The sequence below is a fragment of the Colobus angolensis genome, unplaced genomic scaffold (assembly GCF_000951035.1).
Source record: "Colobus angolensis palliatus isolate OR3802 unplaced genomic scaffold, Cang.pa_1.0 Scaffold4, whole genome shotgun sequence".
In the NCBI taxonomy this organism is placed as follows: Eukaryota; Metazoa; Chordata; class Mammalia; order Primates; family Cercopithecidae; genus Colobus; species Colobus angolensis.
The window spans coordinates 2,219,545-2,235,727 of NW_012117376.1; the positions used below are offsets into that span (position 1 = coordinate 2,219,545).

At 52.4% G+C, this 16,183-nt stretch overlaps 1 protein-coding gene across 1 annotated transcript in view; it reads left to right on the forward strand.

The window, feature by feature from the left end:
- POU3F1 (POU class 3 homeobox 1) overlaps positions 1-15,895 on the forward strand; it is a gene marked incomplete at its 5' end in the record, with an annotated part of 17,328 nt that extends 1,433 nt beyond the window's left edge. The window contains 4 exons of the mRNA XM_011955646.1: positions 10,195-10,298; positions 11,147-11,206; positions 14,486-14,627; positions 15,453-15,895. Coding sequence (XP_011811036.1) covers positions 10,195-10,298; positions 11,147-11,206; positions 14,486-14,627; positions 15,453-15,895 — 749 coding nt within the window. The remainder of the gene's footprint in view (positions 1-10,194; positions 10,299-11,146; positions 11,207-14,485; positions 14,628-15,452) is intronic.
- Positions 15,896-16,183: the final 288 nt, after the last annotated feature.

Consider the following 16,183-nt stretch of genomic DNA (forward strand, 5'->3'; position numbering starts at 1 on the left):
CCATCCCCTCGACGACCCCCGCCCCTGCCCCCCGGGCTGTTCGGGGCCGGATCCCGGCAGCGGCCTCCCCAAAGCGACAGGTAACGCGGTGCGGGGTTAGGGATTCCCAGGGAGAGAGGACCGAGCGAGGAGAGTTCTCCATCCCCTCTCCCCGCGTGGACTCCTGAGCCTGCGGGTTCAGGGTGGGGGGCTGTCACTTTATTCGCTACACACCTCTTCTCTCCTATAAGGATGCGCCCCACCCCGTTTTCCCCTTTCTCCGGGCTTGGTTTTTTTACGGTTTTTATTTATTCGTGGAGCCTCTCGGCTCCTGGGGTCCTTCTAACTCCGCCCGCGCCCTTAATTTAAATCGCTGTATACTGTATTTATCGGGGCCCCGGAGGGGAGGTCGCGAGAGCCGCGTCTGTGTATAAAAGCAGGAAATAGCCAAAGCTTTAATCTAGCCTAATTTATTTTTCCCCTTATCTTTCCCTACCCTACCCCCCAAAAAAAGCAAAAAAAAAAAAAATGCTAACAAAAAAAAATTCGAGTGTTCATTTTTCGTTTCGTTTCATCCGAGCCCCAGCTTGGTTCCCGGCCACGCCGGAGGGGTCTGCGCTCCCACATACCCAGATGGGAAGGGGCTTCTGCCCTGCTGCAGACCGACCGCCGCACAGCGGGGCCCCTGCTCCCCGCGGGGCCCTACCCTCCTGGCCACACCAAACGAAACTTGGAAAAGTTAGAGAGATTTTTTTTTAACCAGCTGTAGAAATAAGCCGTTCCCTGAGAACCCTCCGCCTGATTCCCTGCAGCTTCCCTCTGCTCCCTTTCCAGCCCGCCGGGATTGCGGGATGCCAGGGGAGGCCGGGAGAGAAATTCCCCAAGTTTGGGGTGAGGTGGGAACCATGTAAATATGTGAGATATGTACACACTGGCGGGGAGAAGAAACATTTTGTGCTTGGTTTTTATTTTTAGTTTTCCGGGTTACCCGTCCTTCCTACCCTAAAGGATTTTGTATACTGACTAATCCGAAAAAGATATTTTAATATGATTTCCGAATTTCTGACCCATCTCTATTTATTTTCTGGATGTGTTTGGAGCTTCCCCCTTGTCCATTTCTTCTTCTGTTTGTTAAGGTTTGAATTTAAATTTTGTTATTTTATTTTTATTATTTTTTGAAACAATGTTTCGGTGCATTCTCTTTGTATCTTTATTGCAAAAAAAAAATAATGTAGACTGGGAAGTTCCCTTTATATTTATGTTATAGTAAATATTTTATTACTCACATAAACATGTACCCCAGGGCTGTGTCCTGTCCTCTTTACTGCTAGGGCTGGGTGGGTTTTGGGGTGAAGCGATGGGATCCCCTGCTTCACCTCCCTAAAGTTCTGATCTCACTAAGAGATCTTGGAGGAAGATGACCTTGCAGACCTTCCAGATGGATATCAGGACATGGGCAACAGTTGGTCCCCTGCCTCAGGTGCATCAGTTTAGGGAAGATGAAGCTGCCTTGTGTCCCCCTGCCATAGACAGACTCTCCTAGGCCAAACCAGGGCCTGGGACAGTGAGCGAAAGACACCACATGGAATTCGGATCAGCCATCGCCCATACACAACTCGACTGCTCTTCTCGGCCAAGAAAGAAGCCCGCCTCGGCCTGGGTCACCAGCCTAGAATCTATAATCCCCCACCCGACACCTCAACGCACAACTTTCATTTCACCTTGCACTCTGTATGAGGGGTCTGAGCCAATTTTACCATTCCCAGTCCTAGGGCACCTGCAAGCCTAGTCAGGCCCCACCATCCTACTCCAGCAGGCTCTCCACCCAATCCCCCCTGGATGCACTGTGAGTTCTAACAGCTTAGACAGAGGTGGGTTTCGTGGTCCTATGTGAGCTGGGTCAGCCTAGGAAGGGAGCCCTGCCAATTTGCTTGGACAAAGCCAGTCCTATGTCTCTGCAAACAAACCACTACCCCAGCTTCTCTTGGGAAGAAGTGGAGGCATGGGCAACTGTGCCACCAGAAAGACCTGATACCTCCTCTCCAAGGGTGGGTACCCAAGACCCTCACCACCACCACCACCACCACTGCAGGGAGTGATGGGAAGGAGAGCACAGACCTTCTCAGATGCTGTCTTCTGGAGTGAGTCAGGATATCTGGGGGCAGATCTGGTTCCCAGTGCAGAGCCCCCGACTACCTGGGTTCCAGTCAAGATCTTATTTTCTCCTTTAAAGCAACCCTTCTTAAAAATACTGATAAAAGAGCTCTTCCTGCTTCCTCCGTAGAGGCGGTTCTTTTCCCCCCTCATGAGAAGCCATGTGCGGTTTCTCTCACTCTTTGTGAAGTCAAAGCTTGAAGGCACAATCTCTTAGCTGGGGAGAAAGTTGACCCTAGTGAGGGGGTGTGAGGGGCCCCTCCTGCCAGGGAAGCGGCCTAAGTCCAGGCCTGTGAGAGGCCTGGGATCCAGCCGACAGCGCCAGGGATGTCCAGAGAGGTGTCCCCAGGGCCCCAAGTTGGTGCTCCCTGGTGGAGCAGGGGCCGCGGGATGGCTGTGCCATGCTGAGAGTTCTGGTGACTTTCTGCGCTTGGCCATCACTCTTGGGGGGAATTGTCTCTGCAAGTATAAAGGCTGCCTTGGTTTCCAGAGGCCCAGCCCCTCACTCCCTGCTCCTTTTTTCTTTCCCTCCTCAGTCCAGCCAGGTGAGCGAATAGCCCTGTAATTGGCACCTGTGTCTCAGCTGTTCCCCACACTGGTGGGCCAGGTAGCCTTCCCTCCCGTGTTTCCTAAAGAGGAAGATGGGAACATACGGGCCAGCTGGGCAATGGCACAGCCAGGAGCCACTGACCACCCTGCCTCAGCCTCTCATTTCCTACTCCACCAAGTACAAAACTTTGAAGGCGCCACACACTCCTCCCTGCTCCCTCATTTATCCATTCCTGGATTTGTCCCAGCCTCAAGGTTCTGAAATGGAAGGAAATGAAGCTGAGAGCTCCCGCCGCCCGCGCGGCCCAGAGCCTCAGCAGGTTTTGAGGTTGGAAAGGGCCACCGGGAAGATGAGGCCTTTCACTGGCCTCTGCCTGCAGCTGACACCAATTGATTGATTGATTTCCTAATTGTCTGCTTAATCCTCTACAAGAGGGTGGGTTTATTATTTAAGCAAGTCAACTCAAAAACAGCAAAACAAAGCAGGCTCCCAAGAACCAGCAGCAGCTGAGGAGTAGAACAAAAAAAATGGAAAAAAAAAAAAGTGGAAAAAGGGATGGAAGAAAATCTTTTACTTTGCAAGGATTTGGCTTAATGAGACACCAGCGTGGGATAGCTACCTGGTGATCAACCCCTCGGTCGCAGAAGGCCCCTAGATGGTAGGAATCTCAGCACTTCACAAGAAAGAGAAATATTTTTCCCTGGATAGAATAGAGTTAGGACAAGCACAGCCAACTGTGGGCTTGATGCAGTCTCTCTGTCCAAGGGTATGTATATCTACCTGCTTATGCCTGAGAGCCTCAGACTTCCTTTTGTTCAAGACAAGTATGTGTCCCTAGCATCGACCTCCAAGGAAGTTCAAGCTTTCCCTAGCATATTGGGAATTTTCTGATCCCATCTCCCTCCGCATCTCACTTGAACAAAATTATTGTTTATGTTGACGTGACCACAGATTCTGGTAGTTAGAACTCTCTCCCCATGTGAACCTCTGCAAGTTGGTGTAAGAATTTGTGTGTATGCTGTTGTGTGTGCAAAGCCACAGCCAATCCCAGAGGTAGGAGAGGGAAATGAAAACCCAGGCTATACTGCTAACGCTTTGAGCTAGAAGAACTTTTGTAGAATGGAGGTTGGCCAATACCAAAGGGAAGGAAAATGGTCGTCTTAGTCACCTGTGGTCATCAAGGCAAACCCAGAAGGTAGTCTGCCCTGAGGCGTGAGGACATTATATTCTCCCCGACCTACTGCCCAGAAGGTTGCACTAGTTTATGTTGCCTGCCTTAGGTCCTATGCAATCATCCCTTGACCCTAGGACTTGACTTGATGTCCATAGGACTAACTGATCCCCAATCACAGCTGCCCACTTAGAGCTGTTCAGAACTCAGCCTCCCCTGGAGAGGCTCTGGGCCTCCAATGACACACCCAGGGCCAGGTTGCCTCCCTCCCTGGAACTTCCCCTAGCAGGGCTTCAGCTCCAAAAAGGAGACCCACCTAAGCAGAGGGTGGAGTGAGAGGAGATTGGTTATCTGGCCTAGTTGCTTTCCTAAGCTCAATCGAGATGATCTACCCAGGGCCTCTGGCTCGGAGACTGAGACCAGAGGTAGTTGGAGGAGCCATCCGTTTTGTCCCTGCCTGTCATATTTGAAGGTTCTGGAGTTGAAATGGTGTTTGGCCATTCAGGGCTCCCCTTGCTGCCTCTTGAGGCCTCTGTGTGGGAGGACTGCCCTCTATTGGTCCCTGAACTGGGACCTGGCAGCAGTTACCGGAGCCACCTTGAAGCTAAGCATCTCCTCAAAAAGTCAGCTTCAAGTGGACTCTTCGAGGAGGACTGCCAGTTAGAGCAGAGGCAACTTTAGCCTATAAAAGAAGCAAGCCTGCCTCTCTCTCTCTCTCTCTCTCTCACTCTCTCTCTCTCTGTCTCTGTCTCTCTCTCTCTCTCTCTCACACACACATGCTTATCCATGACCCTTCCCTCTCATCTTCCACCCCACCCATTCGCACAACCACTCTCAGAAACCCACGATCACATACACCTCCTCTCTCCACTCATCCCCATCCCCATCACTCCTTCCCTCAGCCAGTTAAAACCCTGATCCAGGCTCTCACCACCTTGCTCACTCACACGCATGCTAAGACACCCGTGGTCACACCCACACCACAGTTTGGGTGGTCTAAGACCAGCTTTCTGGTCTTTGGCACTGAGCTCTTGAGAGTCACTGAGTACCTGGCACATGTAATATTTGATTAAGCACACAGGGCCATCCTTTGCAACATTTGACCCGGTCCCCTTTCTCTCAGGATTTCCAAGCACTTGCCCCTAAACTGCTTTCCAAACACATTCCTGTCCATCATTGTCCCAGCTCCTCCCAGATCTCTTCCTGCTCCTTTCAGATAATTAAAGTTAGGCTGTGTGTTTGTATGTATGTGTGATCTTATTTTTTAAACACACACCCCCACACATACATATGCGTGTATATATACAAACACACACAGCAATTAGATCTATCCATTCCTGCCGTAGTCCTTCTTGTGCAGTAAAACCTCAGCTATGCATATGCCCCCACATTGCTATGCAATGAACCCAGCATCACCTAGTCACGGGCTCCTGATGTCACACACACACACACACACACACACACACACACACACATATGCACAGTGGCACATTCACATGGTTACACTGGACTTTCTCCAAGGGCATGACCCACCTCCCACTACCCACCCCACTCCTGGGCATCTGAGCGGGCTCTCCTCAGATGACCTAAGGACCAGGAGAGCTTTGCTCCAATCTCTCCCCGCAACACACACACGCCAGTGGACATGTCTTCCTCTGAGCCTGACCAGGGTGGGTCTGGGTATTATTAGGCTGCAGAGACAGCACGGAGGCATATGGTCTCGTACACAAGAAATAATGTTCATGTTAAATCAGACCTCATGCATAATGCATGGTGCTTGATCTCACATTATTTTGGGTGTTCGTCAAAATCAGTGTTCTTTCTTATGAGGGCTCCTGAAAAGAAGTGAAAAGGCATTTGCTAATTACACCCACAGCCTGGACCCAGAGAGCTGGGAGTGCCCCCGGGAGCCTCGCTCTGGCCCCACTTCACCCACCGGTGGGTCCCATCTCTCTGCCCCACTCTGTCTTCCCACTTGGAAGGAGGGGCTGCCTGGGGTTTGTGGCAGGCGTAAGGCCCCGTGTTATTTTTATTTCTTTTCTCTAGGCTCTCTGTCCCTGGAGGGTTCTGGGGAATAGCAGTGGCTCTGTCGCTCTCACACCCGATTCATTTGCCGTTTTATGAACTCCCCGTTGATTCATCGCCTCCCTAAGTCAATGATTCACTCCTGATGGCTTTTCAGAAATCCTTCTTCAAAGGCTCCAGATTATTCAGCTCTGAGCAAGAGCAAGAGCTGGAGCAGACCTGGACCCTGCGTTGCCACTGCTCCTGTGGCCTGCAATGGGATATTGTCCCCATCCTTGGGCCTTCGCTGGAGCTGGGCTGGCCTGGGGAGGAGGGAGTGCTCCATCCACACAGAAGCTGGTAGAGCTGACCCAAGCAGCTCATCGACAGACCTAGCCCATGGTCAGGCACCCTCCAGCCTCTGTGGGTCACCTGCCTTCTTCCCTTGTCATCACAGTCCCTCCAGAAACTATCCACGCCTCCGAGGAGGTAAAGAGCAGAATGGTGAAAGACAGGAGCTTTGGGACCAGACACCTGGGCACAAATCCTGTCTCCACCTCTTAGTTTCGTGACTTTAGGCCAACTACTTACATTTCTGTGCCCCCGTTTCTTGGTATGGTAACAAAGGCAGTTCCCTGATCATAGAGTTGTTTTGAGAATTAAGTGGGATAATATGCATATAGAGTTTACATAACTGATGAATAAATGAAAGTTGTTTTTTTGTTTTGTTTTGTTTTGTTTTTTTGGAGACAGAGTCTCTCTCTGTGGCCCAGGCTGGAGTGCAGTGGAGCAATCTCGGCTCACTGCAACCTCCACCTCCTGGGTTCATGCCACTCTCCTGCCTCAGCCTCCCATGTAGCTGGGATTACAGATGCCTGCCACCACACCCGGCTAATTTTTGTATTTTTTAGTACAAAATTACAATGCTGGCCAGGCTGGTCTCCAACTCCTGACCTCAGATGATCCACCCATCCTGGCCTCCCAAAGTGCTGGGATTACAGGTGTGAGCCACCACGCCCAGCCTGAGAGCCGTTTTATTGTGAGGCCTGAACAGGGCATTGTGCAGAAACAAGTGAACAGGGAAGAAAACCATATGGTAATGAACTTTTGCCATGGACCCCACTCTGTCCAAGGCCTTCTGAGATACTTTCCCATCACTCCTTTGTGTTTTATTTTCACTACTTCACATTAATTATTTGTATTTTATAGATGAGGAAAGTGGTGCCCAGAGTGACTTGTCCAAGGCAGCAAGATTTGTTAATGACAGAAGTTGGGATAAAGCCCATTTTCTCTGACTCCCAGAGCCCACTCAGATGCCCTGGATATGGACCTGGGACATGGACTCCCAGGTCCATGGCACCCCCTGCTGGGGCAAACAGTGTGTTCAGTGCTTGGGTATTTGCCCAAGCAAGGGGAGGTTCCAGGACTCAGGACTGGGCCAGGGAGAGAAGCTGGGGACCAAGGGTGATGGGATTCATTGGCTAGAAGCTGCGCCTCTCTCCACTACCCCACTATCAGGGTGGGTTTTGAAAACACAGGGACTCGTTTTATCTATCGCTGCATTCAACATAGGGCTCTTATCTTTCTCTGTGCTCAACGTAAGTCTCATGAGGCTCAAGGAAGTTGTGTAACTTGCCTGAGATCATCAAGACCGTCAGGAAGCCCTTCTGATTGATCCACTCCAAGCCGCCATGTACTGAACAGTTACATGTAGCGCCTAAGAACGTGGGCTCTGGCAGCTGCCCAGACATTCATCCTGGCTGCAGCACCTATTGCCCATGAGACTTTTGGCAAGCTACTTAAGCCCTCCAAACTTCAGTTTCCTCATCGGTAAATGAAGGTAATGATAGTGCCTTCTTTGTAGAATTGCTGTGAGGAGTAGATGAGAGATTATACATGTAAACACTTAGAAGACAGCCTGGCACATTGCAAGTGCACATTAAATGTTGGCTATAAAAATAATTTTTTATGTACAATATATATTATTATATTATTGCTGAGCTTAAGCAGTGCAGAAAAATAATGCCTAGTGCTTCCTCGGCCTAGAATTATTTCTCTTCATTCTCAAAACCACTCTGGAAAGAAAAGCTCAAGATCCCCATCCCCAGCCTACAGGTGAGGAAACTGAGGCCCAAGTATATTGAGGGCCTTACCCGAGATAACCCAGAAAATTAGCAACAGATACAGTCTCTCAACCTATTCTCTACTTCTGCCACTTTGTAGCATCCCCATGACCTCAGTCATGTGCACTGGTCCCCTTCTATGGACTAAGGTTCTGTCCTGGGTTCTGGGGAGATAGCACCCAGAGGGTCAGGGAAGGCCTCATACAGGGTGGTACCATTAAGCTGGGTCATGAAGAATAAGTGAGTGTTTGCCTGGGGGAAGGATGCAGGGGGGTCCTGGCTCTGGGCCTAATCCCAGAGAGCCAAAGTCACTCAGCCTGAACCCTTACCACTCATTTACTTTCTTGCCCTGCCCAGGACTCTTCCATCAGTGGCCCCCTGCCCCCTCCTTTAACTCCAGCACAGAAAATTCAACTCAGGGTCAAAGACCCTGTAGAGTCACACACCATGAGACTAAGTCTGCCTATAGATTCCTTTAGGTCTCAATTCTTGCTTCTACTGACTCCCTGCCCAGAGGTTGACCACCAAACCATGCCACAGGACAACCAAGCCTCAAAGGTGGTGCCCAGGGACCTGCATCAAGGCCTCACTCCACTGTTCATCCCAAGTTGGGTCATTTGTCATCCCTGGACCTCAGTGTATGAAATGTGCATTCTCCCATTCATTCATGCATCCATCTATTCTACATCCATCCACTCACCCATTCATCAACCCACCTACCCATCCATTCATCCATCTACCCACTCATCCACTCACCCATTCATCCATCCACCCTTCAACTACCTATTCAACCACTTACCCATCCATCTACCATCCGCTCATCCAATTATCCTTTTTTTTTTTTTTTTTGAGGCAGAGTCTCGCTCTGTCCCCCAGGATGGAGTGCAGTGGCGCCATCTCGGCTCACTGCAAGCTCTGCCTCCCGGGTTCCCGCCATTCTCCTGCCTCAGCCTCCCAAGTAGCTGGTACTACAGGCGCCCGCCACCTCACCTGGCTAGTTTTTTGTATTTTTTAGTAGAGACGGGGTTTCACCGTGTTAGCCAGGATGGTCTCGATCTCCTGACCTCGTGATCCGCCCGTCTCGGCCTCCCAAAGTGCTAGGATTACAGGCTTGAGCCACCGCGCCCGGCCCCAATTATCCAATTTAACAACCAGGCCCTATGTTGAGTACAGAGATAGATAAGACCAGTCCCTCTGTTCTCAAAACACTTCTAGATTAGTCTCTTCCCTTCCCTAACTCTGAAGTTATATAGGGTAGGTATATGAAGGCCTACGTGAAAACATTGGGAGGAAACAATGAAGTTGATTGTTGCATCTATGCATCCTGTGTGTCAGAGACTGGGAACCTCCATGCCCCACTCATTTCTTGAGGTCCCCACAGAAATTGTAGTCCGTATAGACTCTGCATGGCCCTAGGACTCCCCTTAGCTCTATTATTTTTTCTCTGTTGTCAAGGCTGGAGTGCAGTGGTGTGATCATAGCTCACTGTGACTTCAAATTCCTAGGCTCAAGCAATCCTCCCACCTCAGCCTCCCAAGTAGCTAGGGCTACAGGGTACAGACATGTGCCACCACGGCTGGCTAATTTTGTTTTCTTTCTGTAGAGACAGGGTCTCTCACTAGGTTGCCCAGGCTAGTCTCAGTCTCCTGGCCTCAAGCAATCCTCCCACCTTGGCCTCTCAAAGTGTTGGATTACAGGTGTAAGCCACCGTGCCCAGCCTCCAATTCCTTACTTCAGGGATGCAAGTGCTAACCTAAACTAGAGGGATTTCAAAGGAAGTGGGGAAGAGGAAGGAGTTCATGAACATAACTTCTACCAAAACTGAAGTCACCAATGGGACTCAGTTTCTGTCAGAAATGGCAGCAGCATCTCCAGGAAGAATATAGGGAGACATCACCACCAGCTGGGGCCTGTCACCACCTAGCTGTGTGGTTTTGAGCAAGACCCTGCCATTCTCTGGATCTCAGTTTCCCCAGCAGTGCAGACTGTGGGGTCTGTGGGTTTTCCCAGTTTGAGGTGGTCCTCTTCAGTTCTTGCTTCCCTTCCAGCCTGGGTGGGCCCGCTCCCCTGACAATGGGCCCTCTCTGGCCGTCCCACACATGAGGCGGGGTAGGAGATGACGTGGTTGGCGTCCAGGGCCTGGAGTCCTCTGGCTATTCAACCCCCTCCCCTGACACAAATAACCCTCAGTTGCCTCCCCCTCCCAACCCCAGAATCTGGGCACAGCTGGGGCCTGCTCTGCCCTGGCCACCCCATGAATCACCCCTCTATGGTCCCCGGGGGAGTGGTCCAGGGAGCATCCTACGCCCCACACGGGGTGAGGGCCAGAATCTCGGCCCTCAAGCAGGCAGTGTCCACAGGAACAATGGGGGCCTGTGGCTAACAGCCGGAATGCAGCCATTGTCCAGCCCTGGCCCCCAACCCCAAGGCCTCAGGTCCCCAGGCTGGGCAAGCTGGCGTGGGTCGGTGCGTCAGGCGCTCGTGTGCCAGGGCCGGGGACACATGGCCTTCTACTTCCCTTCACTGGGGAGGCAGGCGGGTAGGCTGATGGGCCAGACCCACCTCCACACCCAGCCTCACAAAGAGTCCCATGCACAAAGAGTCCCATGCACAGGGTGAAGAGAGGCAAGATGGGGTGCGTGGAGCAGACTCTCAGAAAAGGGGTCTAGCAGCTCTAAGAACCCAGCTATACATCACAGTGGGGAGGGGGACCACATTAGAATAATGCAGGATTAGAGTGGGGTTGCTATAGCGACGCATGAGGGCAATACATCTAGGGAGCCCAGCCCCTTGGTGATGTATGACTCTGCCTGGCTGTGGGGAGCAGGGGGAGGGGATGTGTCCCACCCCAGCCTCCAAGGGGAGAGCAGACACCAAACATTCTCTTCACCTAGGGGAGAACATCTGCCTTGAACTCCAAATAGAGGCATCTCAGAATCCTTTCAAGAATGAAGGAGACGCCCTTCCAACCCAACCTCCAACATCTCACTTTAGTCCATGTTCGACTCGGCTCCAACTTCAAATCCCAGCTCTAGCCTCAGCCCTGGCCTCTGTCCATTCTCAAACTCAGCCCCATGGGGTTATACAAAGCCTCCATCCCAGCCCCTTCAGGCCCTGTCCTTTCCACTCCACTGCTAAGGACCATTCCCATACTGTCTCCCCTAGTACCTGAGGAGATTCAGAGGACTGTGCAGGGTGGCAGCCAAAGGACACAAAAGGGAGGAGGTAGGATCACCCAGAAGCACTCCTTGGCCACACCACCTGAAGTTGTTAATTTGAGAGAAGGCTGCAGAGTTTGAGGGCACATGTGCTGTCCCCTCTCACCCAGATGCTTCCTCATGCCCATGCCTGGGTGCCCCACCCTCATCTCATCCCAGGCAGGAGCTTAGCTTCCTGCCCCAAACTCTCAGGGCCACCAGAAAGGTTTAGGGGTGGACCAGCCCTAGTGAGAAAATTGGATGGTGCTCCCAGCAAAGGAGTATTCATTGGAAAAGCTTCACACAATATATAATGTTATATGACAAAGTGGGGCCTTGGGCTTCCTTTTAGCTGCTGTGTCATTCACACCGGTTTGCCCCTTCTCTGAGGCCCTGGACCTCAACCCCCTGGGGACTTCAGGGGAACAGTCTCTTCAGATAACCCCCTTTACTACATCCACCTTAGCATCTTGGCAAGGGAAGAGGTGGGGCAGATAAACCCCTTCAATAATCCTAAGTGTGGGCTGGGTGCGGTGACTCACGCCTGTAATCCCAGCACTTTGGGAGGCCGAGGTGGGTGGATCACCTGAGGTCAGGCGTTCGAGACCAGCCTGGTTTCACATGGTGAAACCTCATCTCTACTAAAACTACAAAAAAAATTAGTTGGGCGTGGTGGCAGGCGCCTGTAATCCCAGCTACACGGGAGGCTGAGGCAGGAGAATTGGTTGAACGCAGGAGGCAGAAGTTGCAGTGAGTTGAGACCGCACCATTGCACTCCAGCCTGGACAACAAGAGCAAAATTCCGTCCCAAAAAAAAAAAAAATTTAAGAAGTAAATAAAAATAATAATCCTAAGTGTGGCCCAGGCACAGTGGCTCATACCTGTAATCCTAGCATTTGGGGAGGCTGAGGTGGAAAGATCACTTGAGCCCAGGAGTTTGAGACCAGCCCGGACAACATAGCAAGACCCCATCTTTACAAAATATTTTTTAAATTAGCTAGGTGTGGCCGGGCGCGGTGGCTCACGCCTGTAATCCCAGCACTTTGGGAGGCCGAGACGGGCGGATCACGAGGTCAGGAGATGGAGACCATCTTGACTAACACGGTGAAACTCTGTCTCTAATAAAAATACAAAAATTAGCCGGGAGCGGTGGCAGGTGCCTGTAGTCCCAGCTACTCAGGAGGCTGAGGCAGGAGAATGGCGTGAACCCGGGAGGCGGAGCTTGCAGTGAGTGGAGATCGCGCCACTGCACTCTAGCCTGGGAGACAGAGCAAGACTCCATCCCAAAAAAAAATTAGCTAGGTGTGGTGGCATGCACCTGTAGTCCCAGCTATTTGGGAGGATCATTTGAGCCCAGGAGGTCAGGGCTGCAGTGAGCCACAATCGCATCACTGCACTCCAGCCTGGGCAACAAAGTGAGACCCTATCTAAAAAAGATTAAAAAAAAAAATCTGGTACACAGAAGGTACTCAGTTGATGAAGGCTAAATGTCCTGGGTAAGTTAGATTGTTAGAACACTTCAGGAAGTTGAGGTGGGAGGATTGCTTGAGGCCCAGGAATTTGAGACCAGTGCCTGGGCAACAAAGTGAGACCCTATCTAAAAAAGATTAAAAAAAAAAAAAAAAGTGACACTCTGGCTCTGTCACAGCTCTGGTTCCAACCTGAGCTGGAAGATGCTGACCATAGGAGTCACCCCTCCCACCAGAGGAGGATACAGGTCAAAGGACAAGGCAGAGCAGGGGACACTGCCCTCCACATAGGCAGGTGCATCCACTCCCACGCACACACACACAGAGGCACTTGCACATACATCTTGGCCCCATCCGTAGTGTTGTCCCCACAGTGGAAGAAACTCGGCCTTTTTTTTTTCTGTCACCCAGGCTGGAGTACAGTAGCCCGATCTCTGTTCACTGCAACCTCCACGTCCTGGGTTCAAGCAATTCTCCTGCCTCAGCCTCCCAAGTAGCTGGGACTACAGGTGTGGGTTACCTTTCCTGGCTAATTTTTGTATCTTTTGTAGAGCATTTTCCCATGTTGCCCAGGATGCTCTCGACGTCTTGACCTTGTGATCCCCCCGCCTCAGCCTCCCAAAGTGCTGGGATTACAGGCGTGAGCCACTGTGCCTGGCCTTTTTTTTTTTTTTTTTTTTACACAGAGTTTTGCTCTGTCACCCAGGCTGGAGTGCAGTGGCCCCATCTCTGTTCACTGCAACCTCTGCCTCCCAGGTTCAAGGGATTCTCCTGTCTCAGCCTCCAGAGTGGCTGGGATTACAGGCACGCACCACCATGCCTGGCTAATTTTTGTATTTTTAGTAGAGATGGGGTTTCACCATGTTGGCCAGGCTGGTCTCGAACTCCTGACCTCAATCAATCTGCCCCCACCTTGGCCTCCCAAAGTGCTGGGATTACAGGCATGAGTCACCGCACCCAGCCTTGCCCAGCTAATTTTTGTATTTTTAGTAGAGACAGGGTTTTCCCATGTTGCCCAGGATGCTCTAAAATTCCTGAGCTCAGGCAATCCACCCACCTCAGCCTCCCAAAGTGCTAGGATTACAGGCGTAAGCCACTGAGCCTAGCTGAAACTCAGTCTTTACTCCTGATGGGGAAGAACCCAGAAAGAGGGTCTCTTCTCTCCCTTTCATCCTGTGCCTCACTTCTCACATTCACACAGACATACACTCTCACACACAAATACACACACGTTGTACACATGCTCCCACACGTGGCAGAGCAAAGAGGAAGACTAAAGAAGAAGGTAGGTGGAAGGCAGAGTGTGTGCCCAGAGGGCAGTTCCTGGGGTGGGGGTGTCAGGGTGCCCAGGGCATGGAGTGGGCAGGAGCCTTCATGGCTTCCTCTCTTCCCTAGCCAGCGACCAAAGGTCAGCCCAGGCAGCTCATCCACGTGCGGTCCACCCACCCTGCCTGGTCAGGTCATGTGAGACCAGGACCGAAGCCTCATCAACACTCCATTGTCTTCCAGAGCCCAGCCTTATGCTAAACCTAACAAAAGCCCCTTCCAGCCCAGGACTGGTTGGTGGCCCTCCAGAACCTTTGGTTCCCTCCTGAGGGACCCTCTGCAGGGGTCTCACAGCCCCTGCCTTGAGGAAAAGCTGGGTGATGTTCAGCCAGATCCCAACCTTCTCTGGGACTTTACATCTCCTTCCGAGAAATGGGGAGGAGCTGGCCTTCCATTTGCACAGAGAAAGCCTAGGGTGAGGAGTGGGGAGCAGGGAAAGAAGGGCCCTCTTTCTCATGTTCCCTTTGGGGGCACATACCCCATCCCATGCCACCTCCTTGCCCATTCTCCAGATGCTCAGCAGGGAAGGAGAGAACAGCAGAGGGCCAAAGCGCGGCCCTGAAGGTCATCTTGCACGTCAGCACTGGGGCGGCCCCAGAACCCCTTGCGCCCTGGCTCCCCGCCTGGTCCACAACACAGGCTCCATTGACTCCTGTGCGCCCTCCTTCCCAAGACGCACACAAAGCCGTGGGCTCGTGGTTACTGCCCACGGGCCCCTGAGCCCCACAGGACCCACCCAGGGAAGGAGGCCAGAGCTGGCTGGCTGGCCGCAGCTCCAAGGGGCTGGCAGGAGGGAAGGATCGTGTACCTACGCAAGAATGTCCTGGTTCTGGGCAGAAAGCCCTCATAGCCGACCTCTAGGCCCTGTTCTACCCAGGCTGGAATGGAGTCAAAGACCTTGGGGACCCAGCTGGGACAGATTCTCTGCCAGTGCCACCTCTACCCACCCTTCATCCTGTTTACATCTTGCAAAAACAAGGACACCCACCCTTGCCACTGAGACTAAACCTGGAGCAAAGCTGCCCTGGCCCACCCTCTGTCTCCCACAGGGGAAGTCAGGTGGGGAAAGATGTTTGTGTCTGGGGGAGGGGGACTGAGGAAAGCCGGGGCTGAGAAGCTCCAGCCCCTCTGGGGGCTTCAGTTAGGGGAGGGCTGCCCCAGCAGGATGACAGAGAGATGATTAAACCCACAGAGAAGATTGATAAGGGAGCTAAACAGCTGCAACTCTGCAAGGTAGGCTGGGACAAATCTCATCTTGTCCTGGCGGCACTCAAAGCACTGGGGGGCTGGGCCAGCCTGGCTGAGCTCATGACCTACACAAGCTCCAGAGCAGGAATGGGGGCAGGGGTGGTAGGCTGCTCCCACCTTCTTCCTCAGGGCCCAGCCCCCATTCCTGCCGCCTCACAGCTCCCTCCCTGCACAACACCCATTGGCACCTAGGCAGCGTGCCCCTCCTCCCCGGTGCCCCTTCACCCACAGCACCTCCGTCTCAGCTCTCGCTCTCGGTATTATTAGATGTGATTTACAGCGGAAACGCTGAGTCAGACAAAGCAAGACTTCCCCAGACAGAGGCAGTGGGAGAAGAGAGGAAGAGTCCAGAGCAGCTGGCCTCCCTGGGCAGGGTCCTCAAAGGGAATGAGGAGATGGGGACAGGGGTCCCCAGCTTTCAGGATGAGTGGGAAGTTTGCCCCTCTTGTTTGTCCTTTCTGTCCTGGGCCCAGGATCCTCATCTGCGACTCCTGGATATTCAGACCCCTTTTCTGACTCCCAAGCAGCCTCTCAGCCTCAGTCCTGCCAGCCCCTGTCTCTTCCTTGGCAAGTTTGAGAAAAACAGCCCAGGAATCCTGGAGCCTGGAAACAAGGTGGTTCTGCTGGACCCTGTTTCCTCACACCAAGGCCCCGGTTCAGAAGGCAGCCCCTGACTCCCAGAGATGAGAGGCAGGAAAAGTGCATGGCTGGGGTCCCAGTCCCCTACTCTACAAACAGAAACACGGGCAGTGTGTGCTCCTGGGGCGTCCAAGGGCCCTAGAACCGGTGGAGAGCACACATTTCTGCTTCTACCGTGTGCGGAAGAGCACAGTGGGCAGGTCCGTCTCTGCTCCCTGGGTCTCTGACTCCCTGGCAGGGAGGAACTGGGCATTGTTGCCAAAAATAAACGTTCCCTCTCCCGCTCCCTGGCTCCCGGCTCCCGCTCATTAGGATGCGTGGCG